General features: G+C 55.8%; 2 protein-coding genes across 3 annotated transcripts in view; one reads left to right on the forward strand and one right to left on the reverse strand.

The window, feature by feature from the left end:
• Positions 1-213: 213 nt before the first annotated feature.
• On the reverse strand, positions 214-5,711 carry LOC116571668 (RIMS-binding protein 3A-like). Its single transcript, XM_032309814.1, has one exon. The coding sequence runs from the start codon at positions 5,586-5,588 to the stop codon at positions 609-611; it is 4,980 nt and encodes a 1,659-aa protein (XP_032165705.1). The 5' UTR covers positions 5,589-5,711; the 3' UTR covers positions 214-608.
• A 9,355-nt stretch (positions 5,712-15,066) lies between these two features.
• UBE2L3 (ubiquitin conjugating enzyme E2 L3) overlaps positions 15,067-15,302 on the forward strand; it is a 60,553-nt gene continuing 60,317 nt past the window's right edge. The window contains exon 1 of one of the 2 annotated variants that reach the window (XM_032309816.1): positions 15,067-15,173. In XM_032309816.1, the coding sequence (XP_032165707.1) occupies positions 15,147-15,173 (27 nt within the window). In that variant the 5' untranslated portion in view covers positions 15,067-15,146. The remainder of the gene's footprint in view (positions 15,174-15,302) is intronic. The other variant, XM_032309817.1, reaches the window with a different exon arrangement.

Genomic DNA, 15,302 nt, shown 5'->3' on the forward strand with positions numbered 1-15,302 from the left:
GAGGTGCCCTCCCAAGCTGGGAACGCATGTCTGCAGCCATTGCAAGATCCTCTAGACAGAAGTAGGGGGCAGGGGGCGCAACAGATAGGTTTGTGTTTCCCTTGGTTGTGCTTTTACTTCTAAAGTATTCTTTTTCTTTTTTTCTGTGAACATTTTAATGAGGGGTTGAACATAAGATAGAAAAATAACATTCTGGTCACTTTTTCTTGTTGTTTTTTTTTTAAGAGGCAGGCTTTTCTTGAGACTGTCATACAAGGCAATGGATGAGGAAACTCTAAAGGAACTTCTAGAGAAAATGTACACTGAGCACAGAAAAAGGCACTTCTCCAAACACCGTCATGGTCACTGACAACTCCGAAGTAGCCTGTTGGGCTCTCACGGGCTGTTTGTTCTGTTTTCTTTGGGGAACAGCTTAGTTCAGACTTAAGCCCTGCTCCTCGCAGAGGCTAGGGGACACCTCAGGACTGCCATCAGTTTCCCATGGTGACGCCTGGAGCAAGTGATGCTCACGGAGGTGAAGAGGGGTGCTGGAGGTAGGGTCCCAGAGCTTGCTTCTCCTCTGGTGGGGTGTGGGTGGCTAGAGGCCACTACCCCGGTGGGAGCTTTGCTCACTCCCCATGGAGGGAAAGGTGATCCAGCAGGTGGGCTGGGACCAGACCCCTGTGACCACCTGACTCCCCATAATAGAATCCCTTGTCATCCACAGGCCCGTAGACTGTGACCACATCCCCTGCCCTTAGCGACAGCTTGTCCTTCACCTGGCCCCCTGCTCGCCCATCCTTGGGGTCATAGTCCAAAGCTGCCATCATGGTTGTTGGGGTCCACAGTGATGACATCCTGTGGTTCCCTTGGGGCATGGGAAAGGAGCTCTGGGGGCTGGTGAGCCCCCCAAAGTCATCGAAGGGGGCCATAGGGGGAAGGTACCCTTGCACTGGCAAATGCCACTTGCCATCAGTCTGCTCTGTGCCCACCTTCACCTCAGCCACCAGGTGCCCAGGTATGGTGCCCACTTGCCCATTACACTCGCCATGGTAGAAGCCGCAGGGGTCCTGAGATCCCCACACTCTCAGCAACTGCCCTTTCTGGAAGGCCAGCTCCTCCTCTGCGACCTCGGGGTTGGCAGACATCACCAGGGGGTTGTAATCAAAGAGGGCCACAAAGACCCTGACCAGAGTGTCCCCCCCAGTCCCCAGTGGGGAGGGGCCACCCCTGGGCATCTTCATGACCTTGCTGGATGGAGCTGGACAAAGTGCGGGGCTCGGCTCCCGGAGCTGGCACATTCTCTTGCCCCCCAGAGCCTGACCTCTCCCATTCTGGGTCCTAAACTCCCTTCTCTGCTCTCGCCTCCTCGTGCCCCAGGGACTGAAGCACATGGCCTCCTCCTCCTGCATGACATCCTGAATGTCATGGAAGTCAGACACATACGGTTGGCTGGCATCCAGCCGGAGAGGGACGAGCACTTGGGTATCTTGCTTTTGCCTAAGGACCTTCTCAAGGGCAGACTTTTCCTGATATATTTCTTTGTTGAGCCCACGCTCTGGGAAAAGATGGATGACTCCTGAAGCAGGGCTCTGTCTAGGGCCCATGTGACAATAGCGGTCTTCTCCCCTCGACTGGCCACTGGGCAGAGGGTGTCTGTGGTTCGGGGAGCTCTGCTGGAAGAGCAGGTCATTTCTGCAGACTTCTTGGGTCTCTGGAGGCCCCTGGGCTTGGCAGCTGCACCCTGCACTGGCACATTCTTTTTCTGGATCCAGGTTGGGCATCGGAGACTGCCTCCTTGGGGGTTCTTCAGAGAAGGCTTCTAGAAACTCGGCCTGGGACTCCCCACAGCTTCCAGGAGCGTGAGGGCTGACTGTGGCACTCAGGGGAGCCAGGGTCAGCCTCTGAGAACAGACAGGGACAGTGACTCTGCAGGTAGATGGGTCACCACATGGGTGGCTAAAGGAACAAGTCTCTGGCAACTGGTGGCAGGTGAAACAGTCATGAGGGATCTGGGCTGGCACCGAATCCAGGGACTCACCACAAAGCGACATGGTTCTTACAGACACACTCTGGCACAGCAGGGGCTGCTGGAGCTGGGAATATTCCAACAGGGTGCTCCCAGCGGTGGCATCGGTGACCTCTGCAACCTTGAGCCCATCAGCATAGATGGCGTAGCCGGTGACCTGGACTCCATTGGATGACCCAGCAGAGTCAATGGTTACAGGGAGCCAGCTGACCATCAGGAGGCCTGGGGAGGCATGGCGCTCCACCAGCACATCCAGGGGAGGGTCAGGGGGTCCCGCCAGGGGCGTTTTGAAGGTGATGGTAGAGGACGATGTCTTCCAGTGCACCTGCAACGAGTCCCATGGCAGCCGCACCTCCACCCATGCCCGGTACTGCATGCCAGGCAGCAGGCCATGGAAGGTATAGCTGCTCACGCCTGCTGGGGTCAGGGCGTGCTCTTGGCCATTGAGATACACCATGTGGAGGTGGCTGCTGCTGCCGTAGACCCAGGCGATCTTGGCCGATGTTGCGGCAACACTTTGCAGGTGGAGTTGCATGGGGGCCATGCACAGAGCCCCTGTGGCCCCTAGAAGGGGTCTGGAGAAGCCCTTCTCTTTCAGACACTGCAGTGCACCCACCCAGCTGTCTTCTGTCTTGGCATCTGCAATCTCTGCTGCCCCCTCTGTCTTGGGGGCTACCCCCACCATCAGGCACGGCCCCTTGTCCATAGCCCCCTGGGCTTTCCCAGGCAAGAAGCTGTGACCAGTGTCTTCCGTCAAACCTTTGCTCTGTCCAGGTGGGAGCCGAGTGGGGCCAAAGTCAGGGGATTTGAGGGGCAGGCAGTCCAGGATGTCACTGTCTGGAATCTGCTCCACTAGGTTGGACGGCACCAGCCCTCGTCGGCCATCCTCAAGCTCCCCTTCATAAAAGCCGTCCTCATCCATGTCCCCAAAGATATAGACATAATCCCCAGCTGTAAGGGGTAGCTCACTCTCAGGGTGCTCATTAGGGCCCTTAAAAGGATTGTAGCTGTACCGAGCCAGGAATATCTTGAGCTTGGGGGGCAGGCGGGCCTCTGACCCCCCCACTTCCAAGGTGGAAGACATACTGTCAGGCTCCAGATCCTCCATCTCGCTGGCGGTGTCCATATCCAGAGTAGGACAAGATGGCACTGTGGCCCATGCGGACTCCACCTCAGACGAAGAGTTCGACTGGGAGCTAGTCTTCTTGCCCTGGTACCTGGAGTCTAGAGGCGGACTGGCTAGGACTCTGTCAGGCATCTGAGGGGCACTGGCTGGCTCCCTGATGGCAACTGGACTTCCCGGCCGAGAAGCTTCTTGATTCTCCCGCTTGTCTCTGCTGGGCTGTGAAGATGCTTGGTCTGGAGGATCCGGCTGGAACTTGGTCCTTCCAGGGTCTCTAACTTGAGACTCGGGGACTTGGGGGGCCTCCTGGGGCTCGGGGGGAGGGTGACCAGTCTGACACTGAAGCGCTAGCATCTCCTCGCGAGCAGCCTGGAGATCGTGCAAGGCCTTCCGCAGGTCGTGTTGCAGCTGTTGCTGCCGGTCCTGTCCGCGCGCCGCCTGCTGCAGCAGCTGCTCTGCCAGCATGCCGGCGGCGTCGCGCTCCTGGCACGCGCGGTCCAGCTGCCCGCGCACGTCGTCGTTTTCCGCCGCCACCTTCCGCGTCCAGTCGGCCTGGGCCTGCAACCGCGCATTCTCCTGGGTCAGCCAGGCGCCCTCGCGTAGCGCCGCCTGCAGCTGCGCCTCAGCCTCGTCACCGCGCCGCCGCGCTGCCGCCGCCTGGGCGCTCAGCTCCTCGCACTCCCGCCGCCGCGCGCCCAGCTCGAGTTCCAGGGCCTGCACCTGGCGCCGCGCCTCCTCGCTGGGTGCGCCCTGGCCGTCCGCCTCCACTCGGGCGCTGCCGCTGGCCTGCTGGCGTGTCAACTGTCTCTGCAGGCGCAGCACCTCCCGCTGGGACTCGCGCTGCAGCCGGTCCAACTCACTGATGTCGAGCCACTGGGCTTGGACTTGGGCTTGGGCGGCACCCCCGCCAGGGTGCAGGACGCTGCCGAAGCCCGAGGCGACGCGCGCCTGCAGCAAGTGGCACTCCTGCCTCAGCTCTTCGATCTGCTTGTCCTTGGCCAGCAGCGCGCTCGCCTGCTCGGACAAGTCCCGGGCGCGCTGGCGGGAAAAGGCCTGGCACAGCTCCAGACTGGCGCGGCTGTCGCCCGGCACAGGCGCGCTCACAGCCCTCAGGTTGGTTTCTTGTAGCTTTCGGGCTCGGTCCTCCAGGCGCCGCGCGAGGCCTGTAAGCTTCGCGTGCTTCACCTTGAGCCGCTTCACCTTCTCGTCGGACTTGTCCTGGAAGCCTGCGCGCCGCAGCTGCGTGTTCTCCTCCCGCAGGCCAGAGCAGCGGCGCGCCACCGCGCGCAACGCCTTGGACAGTTCCGAGTTCTGCTTCACCAGCTCCTGGTAGTCCAGACCCGGCGAAGAAGGGGTTAGAGCTTCGCAGGGCTGGCTCCCGGGGTCTTCTGGCGGATCGCTAGGTCTTCGGTGCTCCGATGGCGGTGGTGGTGGAGGCGGTGGCGGTGGCGGCGGCGGCGGCGTAGGGGGACTCGGCGAGCCTAAGACGGAGGCGTCTGGCGAAGAGGCTCGCTCCTCGGATTCGGGGGCCTTGGGGCAACCGAGGGTGCTGTCGAGAGAGCGGGAACGCGCTGGTGGCAAGGAATCGAGAGAGCTGGCGCGCGTGTGGAGCAGGCTGTTTGAGGAGTTGGAGCGCGCAGCCCGCACCACGTCTAGGGAGCGGGAGCGCAGGCGGACGCCCCCAGTCAGGCTGTCAGCATTCAGGGATTCGAGTCTACACATGGACTTTGGGGGCCCGTGGGAGTCGGCGACGGTATCGCCGGGCGGCCCTTCCGAAGAATGCACGGCTTGGGGGTCGGGGGAGCCGGGCAAAGCGGGATGCCAGCGGAAGTGCTCCAGGATGTACTTGAGGAAGAGCTGGCGCTCCACGTCGAGCGCCGCCTGCAGGTGTCGGATGCGCGAAGCCTGCTCGCCGTCGGTTTCCCAGCGAAGCTGCGCCAGCACTTCCTGCAGGCGACAGCGGCACTGAGCAGCGGCGACCTCGGGCGCCCCCGCGCGGCCGCAGTAGCCCCGGTTCACCAACTCCTCGGCCAGCTGGCGCTGCAGCTCCCGGGCCTGGCGCATGACGCCGTCGCGCTCGCGGTGCAGCAGCTGCCGCAGCTGCCGCATCTCGGCCTCCTTCCAGCGCAGCAGCTGCCGGATCTCGGCCTCACGCTCCCGCAGCACTTCCTCCTGCAGCTGCCGCAACTCCCGACCGCGCTGAGCCTCCCACTTGGAGCGCAGATGGTCAACCAGCTGCTGCCGCTCCCGCTCGGCCGCCTCCCGCAGCTGGCGCGCCTGGGACGCGAAACGCTGCCTCTCCGCCCGCCCGCGCGCCCGCTCGGTCTCCAGCTCGGCCCGCAGCTTCTCCAGCTCCCGCCTTTGCTCCTCCAGCACCACCGCAGACGGACCTGGACTACCCGGCTTCTTCGGTGTCGCGCGGCCGCCGCCCGAAGGGCTGGGCGAGTCTTTGGTCATGGTGGCCAAGGCCCGGCCAGACGCCTGACCTCGTCTGGCCCAGGCCGCTGCTAGCCAACGGCCACCGCCCCCGCTGCGGCCAACCGCCCCGCGCGCCCCTTCCGGCGATCCTGGGGGTCTCCGCGCGCCCCTTCCGCCCCTCAGCGCCTCTCAGCGCCTTCCCCAACCCTCTGCTGCGGGTGTACTAGCCTGAGCTCCTCTCCCGGCTGCCTGCGCGGGGCTTGGGCTCCAAACACCCTTGCTCAACTCAGTCCATGTCCTTTCTGGGATGCCCAGGGGTCTCTCTGATCCCAGGCCCTTCCGTTTTTCTGGTGTCATGTCCTTTGTGACTTACCGGGCATACTCTCCCAGGCACTGTGCAATACCTTTCAGGCCAACTTGTACCGGGGCGAGCCCACGCCACTGCTCTGGACCGGGAGGGAAGAACTCCATGTGTGGGTCAAGGATGGGGTGTGAGCAGTTCCTGCCTAGCCCTGGCACGGGTTCAGGTGGCCTGTTTGGTCTAAGTGTCTGGGAGCCACAACAGAACACCCCCAAACTTAGAGTTGAGCCCTGAACACCTATGAGGGGAGGGTGCGGTCTTGTGACCGCATCCCCAAATTGCCTACCTTTCCAATGATCCCAGAGGAGCTGAGCAGTTGGATGCATTATTTGTTTAAACTTACCATGCCCATTTTACAGATGAGAAGTATTATTAAAGATTTTATTTATTTATTTGACAGAGAGGTAGAGAGAGAGCACAAGTAGGCAGAGCGTCAGGCAGAGGGAGAAGGAGAAGCAGACTCTCCCCTGAGCAGGGAGCCCGATGCAGAGCTTAATCCCAGGACCCTGGGATGACGACCTGAGCCAAAGGCAGACACCTGGGGAAGTTTTCTTTTGTTTGTTTTAAGATTGTATTTATTTATTTGACACACAGAGAGAGAAATCACAAATAGGCAGAGAGGCAGGTGGGGGTGGGGGGGAGCAGGCTCCCTGCTGAGCAGAGACCCTGAGATCATGACCTGAGCTGAAGGCAGAGGCTTAACCCACTGAGCCTCCCAGGCAGCCCCTCCTTTATTTTAAACACAAATGAAAAGTCTTAGGCACATAGTCTGGGCATGGTGCCAACTGAGAAAAAGGAGAAGGCCTCCTTGGAGAACCAAAGCCCTGGCCTATGTTTTCTTGGTTCACTTTTATGATCACCTTGCAAGGATTCTCTGAGAGATAAGGACCTCTTCACGGTCCCACTGCCCAGAAGTAGCTTAGTGGGGAGTCAGACTTGGAAAACCCTGCCTCCAGAGTCCGTTGGCACTCTGACTCCATCTGCCTAATCTTAGGGTTGTAGCTTCGAAGGGCACTCCCCAGTCTTTCTTTCAGGGGAGGGTTTCACACTTTGCAGAAAGAGAGAGGATCAGTGGAATCCAGAGTGGGGAGCTGGCCAGGGAGGGAGGTGAGAACATGGGCACACCATTGGGGCCCAGCCCACCCTTTGTTTGGCCCAGGAGTGCTCAGGGCTTCCTGCTTCTCCAAAAGGTAAGTCACAGACCTTTATGGGACCATCTGTTTCCCAGCACCATCTCCCTGAGGGCAGCAAGGCCAGAGAATTTCCGTGGCTCTCCCAAGGGGCCATATTGTCAGACGGTTAGAATTTGTGTGCCTCTGGAGGCAAACAGTCCTTCAGCTTCTTGTGCCATTTCCATGTCCTTATCTGTTAAATGGGCTAATATTGCAGCTCCCTTCTGTGTTGTGTAACCTCCCGGAGTTCCCTGACCTCTCTGAGCATCCATTTCTCCAGTTTGTGAGGTTTCACTAAGGTGAGAGCACACAGTGCCCAGAACAGAGCAAGGCTCTGGTTGGCAGTTCACTGATTTTATTTTTAAAAGATTTTCTTTCTTTCTTTCTTCCTTCCTTCCTTCCTTTCTTTCTTTGTCAGAGAGCGAGAACAAGTGGGGGAGCAGCAGGCAGAGGGAGAAGCAGGCTCCCTGCTGTGCAAGGAGCCCGATGCAGGACTCAATCTCAGGATTCTGGGATCAGGGCCTGAGCGGAAGGCAGATGCTTAACTGACTGAGCCACCCAGGCATCCCAGCTCATGATTTTTAATCCCCACCCCTTTTTTTACAGCTAGAGGAGCTGAGGTCAGCAAGCAAAGATCTGACTGAAGTCACTCAGGGCAGCTGTGGTAGAGACAACATGAGGTACCCTTTGTGTGCTCTGGGACTCACTCTGGATTCCTCATGGCAGATGGGAAGCCTCAGAGACCTGGATGTCCATCCAGGCTCTGCCCCTCTTTGGCTGAGTGACCATGGCTGATTACTTCGCTTCTGGCTTCCACACGATGGATGTATTGATAACACTGGCCTTCCGTGGTTAGACAGAGAGAGACACCGGGATGCTGTCTATCCGCTGATGGCCAGATGTGCAAGAGGGGCTGTGTCAAGGTCCGTGTAAGTTCTCATCTTCCCATCCAGGGCTTGGCCTAGACTCTCCAAGCTTCTTCCAGTAATCTAAAGAATCCCCCTGCCTCAAAGGCTTCTGGGCCTTCACATATGTTGCTTCCCCCTGCCTGGGATGCCTACATTGCCTGACACAAAAATAACAACAACACCCCCTGCAGACCAGGAACCTATTATGTGCCAGGCTTCATGCTAAATGCCTTCCATTCATTATTTACACTGTCCATTTTGCAGATGAGAAGTCTCAAGTCTCTGAGGAGCAAGAGATTTTGTCCACTTACCTAGTGCTAACGTTGTCTTGTCCTTTAGCCTCAGCTTAGCAGTTCCTCCTCCAGGAAGCCTTCCCTGACTCTCTGGGCTGGGTCTGGTCCCCTAAGAAGTCTGTAGCCCTAATGGCACTACCAGGCACCCCTCCATTTGGAATAAAGGATGTATCTGGTATATATCAGTGTCCCTGCCCAGAGTGGTTTTGGGGGAAGGAATAAGTGAAAAGTCCCTCCCCAGAAAGGAGGGATAGGGACCCAGAGAGAGGCAAGCAGGAAGGGCACAAAGGGCACTATCCAACCAGGCCACCCAGACTGCCTACCTCCCACATTTGGGTACCACCTGGTGTCAAGGGCTGAAGCCTCAGGCTCTGGGCTGCCTATCAGGGCCTTGGGCAGACACCTTAGGCTGGAGTGAGGGTCAGGCCTCGGTAGAGATGTTGGCAGGATCTAAAGATGTGTATCTAACACACATACATACACACGCTCAAGGACTCTCTAGGCCTGGCCCCTGCGGTGCTGGGGAGCTCAGGAGCCCTACTTAAGTCTGGCTCCTCCCTATTCTTCCTGTCCCAGCACATCAATACCTTGCTATTTCACATCTAGACCTTGAGGTTGTGGTCACATTAGAGTCCCCCTTTGCTTCTCTTTGTCTATGGTGTCTGTGGCTTCTCTGTCTATGTTTCAGTCCCTCTCACACAGTCATTTCCCCCAAGTAGGTGGGCAGGTGACCTTGGCTCCATCTTCCAGGTGGGGAGAGAGAGGCTCAGAGACGGCACAGGTCATGTTCTTCAGTACGTGGCTCTGTGGGCTCTGCCTTCTCTGCCGTACTCACGTTCTTCAGATCCCGTTCCCCTAAACCACTGGTGTGCCATGGGAGAGTGATGGCTTCAGGCGATGCTATGTACCAGGATCACAGAGAACTGTGACTCCAGATGTTTTCCGGGAGTGATGCAGGGGCTGGAGTGATGCAGGGATGGCCTAAGCCTTGAACTAAGGCCCTGGATGTGGTAGCCACAGGGAGAGTATGTTCATGGAATCCTCACTGCAGCTCTGTTGGACAGAGGAGAGCCCGAGGCCTGGTGGGAGCAGGTGGCCTGCCAGGGGATGCGGGCAGCTGCGGCAGAGCTGGGTTGTCACTTCTGGGCAGTGGGTGGAACTCCGCAGCCTAGATTTCTGCTGCAGTGTCTAGAGGAACCTGCAACCATCAGAGGAGGAGGGCAGGATGCTGCCAAGGAAGAGGACCTTGGGGTGAGTCTCTGGGAACCCCACAGTCACCATCCAGCAGCTGCTGGGGCTGGCACCACCTGTGGCATGTCAGAGGCGTTCTGGAATGTAGGTTGAGTGGATGAGCAAACCAGGGCTTCCCCAATGCCAGACTTCTGCCACCCCCACACTCATCATGTTGTGCCATGATTGTTAATGACCTGCCCATCACTCCCATCAACTCTGAGCTCAGGGAGGGCACAGACCATGTAGATGCATTCTCTGGGTCTCGCTTTCTTGCCTATAATATGAAAGAGGTGGATTACGTGGATGGCTTTCAAACTGGGTTCCTTAAGGCCTCAGGGTTCCTGAGAAATATTGTAGGATTTTGGGGAGTGGGAGAATGTGCCTGGAGTAAAGGAGAAATACTGCTTCTACCAGCTTCAACAGAGCATGTACGTACACCTGTTAGTGTCATTCTTTTTTTTTTTTTTTTTAAGATTTTCTTCATTTATTTGACAGAGAAAGAGGCAAGCAGAGGGAGAGGGAGAAGCAGGCTCCCCGCTGAGCAAGGAGCCAGACATGGGTGGGGCTTCATCCCAGGGCCTTGGACTCCTGACCTGAGCCGAAGGCAGAAACTTAACCAACTGAGCCACGCAGGCACTCCTTTTAGTGTCATTCTTTAGGTTTTAAGGAAGACTTTGGCTTAATAAAGAGGTATGCCACTAGAAATGAGTTTGGAAACCTCTGGTTAGAGACCCTCCTGTCTATTACATGCAAACACACATTGCCCTGACACTCAGTAATTCCACTGACCCTGAGAGAAGGCACCTGTGCCCCTCACGTCTTGGTTCACCCCACATCACCAGCCTTATGCTCCATGCTGCCTCTCTCCCCAGCACCAGTCTGTGACCTTTGGACCATGCCGACATGGGGTATGCAATCCTGGGCAATCTGGTTCTCATCCTCTGCCAGCCTGGCCTGGCCTATTTTAGCTCTGTGGCACATGCCTGGAGCTCTTGCCTGGCCTTAGTGAGAGGCAAAAACTCCATCCAGAGAGCCAACCCACTGGAAGATTTTTTTAAAAATGATTTTATTTATTTGAGAGAGAGACAGAGAGAGCACAAGTGTGCGGTGTGGCAGAGGGAGAGGGAGAAGCAGATTCCTGGCTGAGTGTGGAGCCCAATGTTGGGCTCAATCCCAGGACACTAAGATTAAGACTTGAAGGAGCGCCTGGGTGGCTCAGTGGGTTAAGCCTCTGCCTTCGGCTCAGGTCATGATCTCAGGGTGCTGGGATGGAGCCCTGCATCAGGCTCTCTGCTCAGCAGGGAGCCTGCTTCCCCTCCTTCTCGCTCTGCCTGCCTGTCTGCCTACTTGTGATCTCTCTCTCTCTCTATGTCAAATAAATACATAAAATCTTTTAAAAAATTATAATAAAAAAAAGATTAAGACTTGAACCAAAATCAAGAGTCAAATGATTAACTGATTGAGCCACCCAGGCACCCCCTACCGGAGGGGTTTTAAGCTTCCGAACAGACCACTTTAGCCATGGGGAATACCTTTGGTCAGTCATTTAGTCATTTGGCTATTGCTCTAGGTCACAGACTGTCCTTTTTTTTTTTTTTTTTTTTAAGATTGATTTATTTAGGACACCTGAGTGGCTCAGTAAGGAGCCTGCTTTTCCCTCTCTCTGTCTGCTGCTCCCCCTACTTGTGCTCACTCTCACTCTCTCTGTCAAATAAATAAATAAAATCTTTTAAAAAAGAAGAAGAAGAAAGATAGGGATGCCTGGGTGGCTCATTCAGTTAAGCGTCTGCCTTTGACTCAGGTCATGATTCCAGGGTTCTGGGATGGAGTCCCACATCGGGCTCCCTGCTCTGCAGGGAGCCTGCTTCTCCCTCTGCCTTTCACTCTCCCTGTGCGCGTGCCCTCTCTCTCTCTCTCTGACAAATAAATAAATAAAATCTTTTTTTAAAAAAGATTGATTTATTTATCTTAGAGCATGAGAGTGGCGGGAGGGGCAGAGGGAGAGGGAGAGACCGAGTCTTAAGCAAATTCCCTGCTGAGCACAGAGCCCAATGCAGAGTTCCATCTCACGACTCCATCATGACCTGAGACAAAAATCAAGAATCGAAAGCCCAACTGAGTAAGCCACCCAGGCACCCCAAAGGGACAGTCCATCACCAACTGTTTGTTGAGTACCAATCTAGCTAGGGCAAGGTGGCAGGGAAGCATGTGAATTTCCTCACTCGCTAAGCACAGAGAACCCCCAGTGGGATTTGTGAAGGGAGGATGGAAGGAAAGTAGGAGGTTGGGAAGGAGGATAGAAGGGAAAGAAGGAGCCCTTTAGGTGAGTTGAGCCTCCCAGACCTTGGCTTCCCCCTCACAGTCAAAGCGCAGACTTGGGCTTGATGCTCTGACCAGCTGAGTGGCTGAAAAGCTGATTGACCCTTTGAGCCTCAGTTTTTTCCTTTGTAAATGGGGCTGATAACAGTTCTGCCCTCAAAGGGCTGTTGGGGGAGACAACACCTGTGCATTTGTACTCATGGGAACCCAGCACACAGCAGGCTGTCAGGTCAACCAAGTGAGCCAGCATGGTAAGCTGAGTCTTCAAGAATGGTTAGCACTAGGGGCGCCCGGGTGGCTCAGTGGGTTAAAGCCTCTGCCTTCGGCTCAGGTCATGATCCTGGGGTCCTGGGATCGAGCCCTGCATTGGGCTCTCTGCTCAGCAGGGAGCCTGCTTTCTCCTCTCTGTGCCTGCCTCTCTGCCTACTTGTGATCTCTGTCAAATAAATAAATAAAATTTTGAAGAGAAAAAAAAAAAAAAAGAATGGTTAGCACTTGGGATGCCTTGGTGGCTCAGTCGGACTCTTGATCTCAGCTCAGGTCTTGATTTCTGGGTTGTGAGTTCAAGTCCCATGTTGGACTCTCTGCTGGGTATGGAGCCGACTTTAAAAAAAGAAGAGAAAGAAGGAGAAGAAGAAGGGGAGGAGGGAGGAAGTGGAATGGGGGGAGGAAGGAGGAAGGGGAATGGGAGGGGGAGGAGGAGGGTAGGGGAAAGGAAAAGGGAAGGAGAAGAGGAAGAGGAGAAGGAGGAAGAAGAAGATGAAGAAGGAGGGGGAGGGGGAAGGAGAGTGGGTTTGGGGGAGGAGGAGGAGAGGAAGAAGGACTAGCATTTGCCAGCTGGATAAGTGGTATTGCAGGGAGGGAATGACAAAGGCATCCCAGGCAAAGGGAGCAGCAAGGACAGAGGCAGGGAGTGTGGAGTGGCAGGAGCACTGGTCTTGGAAAGGGAGAGATGTAGGATGTGAAGTTTTGGGCCATCAGAAGATCAAGTCAGAGCCTGAACCAACCAGCATGAACCAGAGCAGGGTCTAATTTCTGGAGCCTCTCTTCCTAGCTGGGTGATGAAGGACAAGCTACCACTCTCGGGGCCTCAGTCTCCTCACCTGTGAAATGGAACATCTTTTTTTTTTTTTTTAAGATAAAAAAAAAATTATTAGTCAGAGAGAGAGAGAGAGAGCGCGAGAGCACAGGCAGACAGAGTGGCAGGCAGAGGCAGAGGGTGAAGCAGGCTCCCTGCCAAGCAAGGAGCCTGATGTGGGACTCAATTCCAGGTCGCTAGGATCATGACCTGAGCCGAAGGCAGCCGCTTAACCAACTGAGCCACCCAGGCGTCCCGTGAAATGGAACATCTTAGCACTGCTCTGTGGTGCCAGTGAACTTGGTGGTGGGTGTAAATGTGCAGTAACCAGTGCCAGGCATACAGTCAGCTTGCCGAGGAGCTCCTTCCATCCCTGGCCCCTCCTTTGGCCATTGTCAGACTTCTCCTCCAGGCTCCCACACCTCATCCAACCATTGCCACATTCTGGCATTCTCCTCGGTGCCTCCACAGGATGCTTCGAGCTGCTTGAGGGCAGGTGCCACCTTTGTATCTCCCTCTCAGAGCCTAGCAGGACCCTGTGCTGACTAGGAGAAGAAAAAGAACGTGGTAAGGTCTAGCAAAAGCATCTGGAGTCCAGGAGGAGGAGGAAGACTGGAATTAGAGGAGGAAGAGGGGGCTTTTAATGGAAGGCTCAGGGAAGTGGCACACAAAGGCCAGGTCCAAATGAACATGGTCTGTCTGAGTGGAAGGGGATTGGTGTGACCAGAAGCCAGGCCTGCCATGGGGAACAATAAAAGTTTTGTTTTATTTCTTTTCTTTTTTTAAAGATTTTATTTATTTATTTGACAGAGATCACACCCCAGGACCCTGGGATCATGACCTGAGCTGAAGGCAGAGGCTTTAACCCACTGAGCCACCCAGGCACCCCTTTTGTTTTCTTTCTTTTTTTTTTTTTTTAAAGATTTTATTTATTTGGCAGAGAGAGAGAGATCGCAAGTAGGCAGAGAGGCAGGCAGAGAGAGAGGAGAAAGCAGCCTCCCTGCTGAGCAGAGAGCCTGATTCGGGGCTTGATTCCCAGGACCCTGAGATCATGACCTGGGCCAAAGGCAGATGCTTAACTATCTGAGCCACCCAGGTACCCCTTCCCTCCTGTTCTTCTAAGGTTGCCCCATTCTGTCGTCTGCCTCCTTTGCTCCCTATTAACTTCCTACTCCATTTTGGCCATCCAGACAGCCTCATGGCCTTTGCCAGTATCTTTTCTCCTGCTTGAAACAACCTCCTCTCAGTCTCTCAGCTGTTCCATCCCAGGGTTCCAGGGTTGGCCCTGAAGCCAGGAGCTCAGTCTCTGTTCCTAGCTCGCTGCATGAACTTGTGCAAATCATTGGCCTTCTCTATGTTTCTGTTTCCTGTGAGATGGGCTGTTAATGGTAGCCATCTCAGAGTGGTTTCAGAGATTAAGGAAAATAAAGCACAGGAGGAGGGAGCTGGCATTTGAGGTTCCAGTGTTGGCTCTTATTATACTATTTCCTCAGTGAGGCTTCCATGACTTCCCAATGAAAAGTAGGTTCCCCCGTGGGCGCCTGGGTGGCTCAGTCATGATCCTGGAGTCCCAGGATTGAGTTCTGCATTGGGCTTCCTGCTCAGCAGGGAGTCTGGTTCTCCCTCTGACCGTCCATCCTCTCGTACTCTCTCAAATAAATCAATAAAATCTTAAAAAAAAAAAAAGTAGGCCCCCATAATCACTTTCCCATCACCCAGGTTTCTTTTCTTTTTTTGATTTTATTTATTTGACATACACACAAAGAGAATAAGCAGGGGTAGAGTAGAGGGAGAGGGAGAAGCAGGCTCCCTGCTGAGCATGGTGCTGCATCGTGCAACTGGATTCCAGAACCCTGGGATCATGAACTGAGCTGAAGGCAGACGCTTAACTGACTGAGTCACCCAGGAGCCCCTCAGTTTCCTTTTTTTCATATCAGTGACCGAAATAATCTTGGTTATTCAATGATCTTATGCAACCAATAATTATTGTGCACCTACTATGTGCCAAACACCTTGTAATCACCTCCGGATGGGACGTTCAGTAAAGGCAAGGTGTCTGCCGGTTCCATTCATCTGTGTTCGCCCAGCATCGTCATGGCACACAGTAGGCACTTCATACGCGGGGGCAGGGGGAGCGCCCCGCCTGCCCCTCCCCCGCTCCAGGAAGTGCGGGGGCTCCAGCCGCCCGGCGGGCCGCGATGCATTCTGGGAAAGCAGCAGCACCAGATCCAAGATGGCGGCCAGCAGGAGGCTGATGAAGGTAAAAGCCATTCTCCGGCGCCGGCCGGGTGGGGGGGGCGGCGTCCCGGGCCGGGGGTCCCCGCGGCGGGCGGGACTCCTCGGGGCGTCGCCGCTCGGTCTCCCGTCCCTGTGTGGCCCCACCGCCCCT

Source organism: Mustela erminea, chromosome 13 (genome assembly GCF_009829155.1).
Source record: "Mustela erminea isolate mMusErm1 chromosome 13, mMusErm1.Pri, whole genome shotgun sequence".
NCBI classification, from domain to species: domain Eukaryota; kingdom Metazoa; phylum Chordata; class Mammalia; order Carnivora; family Mustelidae; genus Mustela; species Mustela erminea.

Coding starts and splice junctions, on each gene's coding strand:
- LOC116571668 (XM_032309814.1), bottom strand. CDS start 5,588: ATGACCAAAGACTCGCCCAGCCCTTCGGGCGGCGGCCGCGCGACACCG.